This window comes from Ailuropoda melanoleuca, unplaced genomic scaffold (assembly GCF_002007445.2).
Source record: "Ailuropoda melanoleuca isolate Jingjing unplaced genomic scaffold, ASM200744v2 unplaced-scaffold22904, whole genome shotgun sequence".
NCBI classification, from domain to species: Eukaryota; Metazoa; Chordata; class Mammalia; order Carnivora; family Ursidae; genus Ailuropoda; species Ailuropoda melanoleuca.
The window spans coordinates 1-2173 of NW_023192620.1; the positions used below are offsets into that span (position 1 = coordinate 1).

General features: G+C 51.4%; 1 protein-coding gene across 1 annotated transcript; it reads right to left on the reverse strand.

Moving 5' to 3' along the window:
- Positions 1-48: 48 nt before the first annotated feature.
- LOC117798042 (small G protein signaling modulator 1-like) lies at positions 49-2144 on the reverse strand. Its single transcript, XM_034650458.1, has 2 exons — positions 1928-2144; positions 49-376 (listed from the first exon to the last, which is right to left on the reverse strand). The coding sequence occupies exons 1-2, from the start codon at positions 2005-2007 to the stop codon at positions 220-222; spliced, it is 237 nt and encodes a 78-aa protein (XP_034506349.1). The 5' UTR covers positions 2008-2144; the 3' UTR covers positions 49-219.
- Between the last annotated feature and the right edge of the window lie 29 nt (positions 2145-2173).

The following is a 2173-nucleotide window of genomic DNA, read 5'->3' on the forward strand; positions in this document are numbered from 1 at the left end:
AATCTGAAGATTCTGCATTGCCAGCAAGCACCTGAATTGTCCCAAGGTTCTAAACTAGGCTAATTCGGAGGAAACATCCAGAAGGCCTTTATTTAATCTCTTTCAACTCAAGTGCATATCAAGGGGGAGAAAAGAAAGCTGCTTTGCACAATAGATTGCAATTCCCATGAGGGCCAGCAGGTGGCGGCAGAGCACACCCAGGCGTCTAGTCTTTTTGGCTCACCTGCTGTTTTCCACCAGGTAATGCACAATTTTGTCCAGCACCTTCTCAAACAAGGCAGTGCGAATCCACAGGTGCTTGATGGCGAGTGGGGACAGGTTGGGCAGCTTTGGCAGCTTCCGCACATTCTCCTGGAGGCCCTGGATCTGGTTTCGCCTTCAAGACCAGTAAAGAAAGAGAATGAATATTCACAAAAGAGGAAATCCAATAGGACCAGTATGCAAACGGCAAAATGCCCAACCTCTCTAGGAAATGAAGGAATGGCAACTAAAACAACAAGAGCTCCTGGCAAGTGGGTAAAGAGTTGAAAAAATCATAATACCCAGTGAGTGTGAAGATGCAGTGAAACAGACACTTCCATAAGCTGTTGATGGGCAAGCCAGATTCTCATAGTGGTATTTCTCTTCTCTTCCCCTCTCTTCCTCTCTCATTCTCTCTCCCCCTTCTTTCTGCCATGGATGAGCAACTGCATGAATGAATGAGTAGCTCTCTCTTACCACCTGGCAAGGATATCTCCAACTCCTCCATAGAAAGCCACTCCCGATATTATGGAAGGCCCATGTAAATCCATCCCTTTACGAAGTTATCAGCAAGACCTGGGAATTTAGCAGATGGATTGGAAGGCACCTGAAGCCATGTGGCCGAGGAGTAAGATTCCAAATGGGAGCTGGCAATGCCAAAGCCACAGCCCAGCCCGACACACAGTTCTAGCCAGCAGCTCTGGGCTGGCATGGCCTGAAAGGCAAGGAAAGGGCCATTTCCCGTCCAGTGCAGTGCAGTGATCACCCACGGCAGAGAAGGCAAACATGGCACGTGTGCCTCTCTCTCCCTTCTCCTGCCCGGAACAGACATGGCTAATCAATCAACGCATTCTTTCCCATGAAACCCAACAGCAGCTCCGGAGTCTTTCACAACAAGGTCCTTTGGGCAGCCTCTAGCAGAACTGGAGCCGAACCCTATCTGACATCCCTGCGTCGGCCCCAGATTGAGGCTTTGGCTGTACAGTCGGGACTCTGCGGGTGACTCTGGTGGAAGGCACTCATGTACACACACTCAGGCCATGAGCCTCCCCCCAGGAAACACAATCAGCCTTTAAGGTGCGTGAGTGAAGCCACTGCTCCCCTTCAATGGTTGCCTCAAAGTCACACCCGGTCCACACAGATAGAGACCATATTGCCTTCATTAAACTGTGGTCTTCCTGCATTCAGAATAGGGTCTGGCTCCCAAGAGGCACTTACTCATTCAACATCATTTCTTGAGCATTTACCAGGTGTTGGGCACTGTCCAGGCACTAGGGACATAATGGGGAATAACAGATTTTAATTGTCTGTTCTCATGGACCTCAGAGTCCAGTGAGGGAGATAGACAAAATATAAGTAAACAAATGAAGGAGTAATTACAGGTGGTGATAACACAGGGAAGTAAGTAAACTGATTATCTAAAAGAGAAATGGGGTGAGGGTTGGAATTTACCCTTAACTGGGGGAAGGCCTGAATGATGACAAGGAACTAGCCATGGAAGATGAGGTGTGTGAACCAGGTGGCAGGTACAGCATGTGCAAAGGTCCTGGGGTAGGAAAGAGTCTGGCAGGTTTGGGGAGCAGAAAAGAGACTGGAGAGAGTGCCAGGAGGAGCAGGTTCTTGCAAAGCTCAGGGAGGAACACGGACTGTCCTCTGCGGGTGTGTCCTGCCCATGCTCCGCACTCACGTGCTCTCGATCAGCTGCTCCAGGTCCTGCACCTTGCGGCTCAGCTCCTCGGCTGGCGGGAAGTTCTTGCCCACTTTCATGAAGAGAGCTGCAATCTTGTTGCTGCGCAGAAAGCCAGCCGCCCGCCGCCGCAGCCCATGCAGGACGCAGGCCTCCACAGCCGCTGCAGGGACAGAGCGGTCGGTCAGCAGGCCCTGCCCACGCTCCCCTGCACCCAGCTCAGAACTCCAGCCACACAGAGCTGCC

Excerpts from the sequence above, each read along its gene's own strand:
- LOC117798042 (XM_034650458.1), bottom strand. The coding sequence starts at position 2,007 with ATGAAAGTGGGCAAGAACTTCCCGCCAGCCGAGGAGCTGAGCCGCAAG. Across the intron at positions 377-1,927 it reads GAGCAGCTGATCGAGAGCAC|GCGAAACCAGATCCAGGGCC; the intron begins GTGAGTGCGGAG and ends CTGGTCTTGAAG.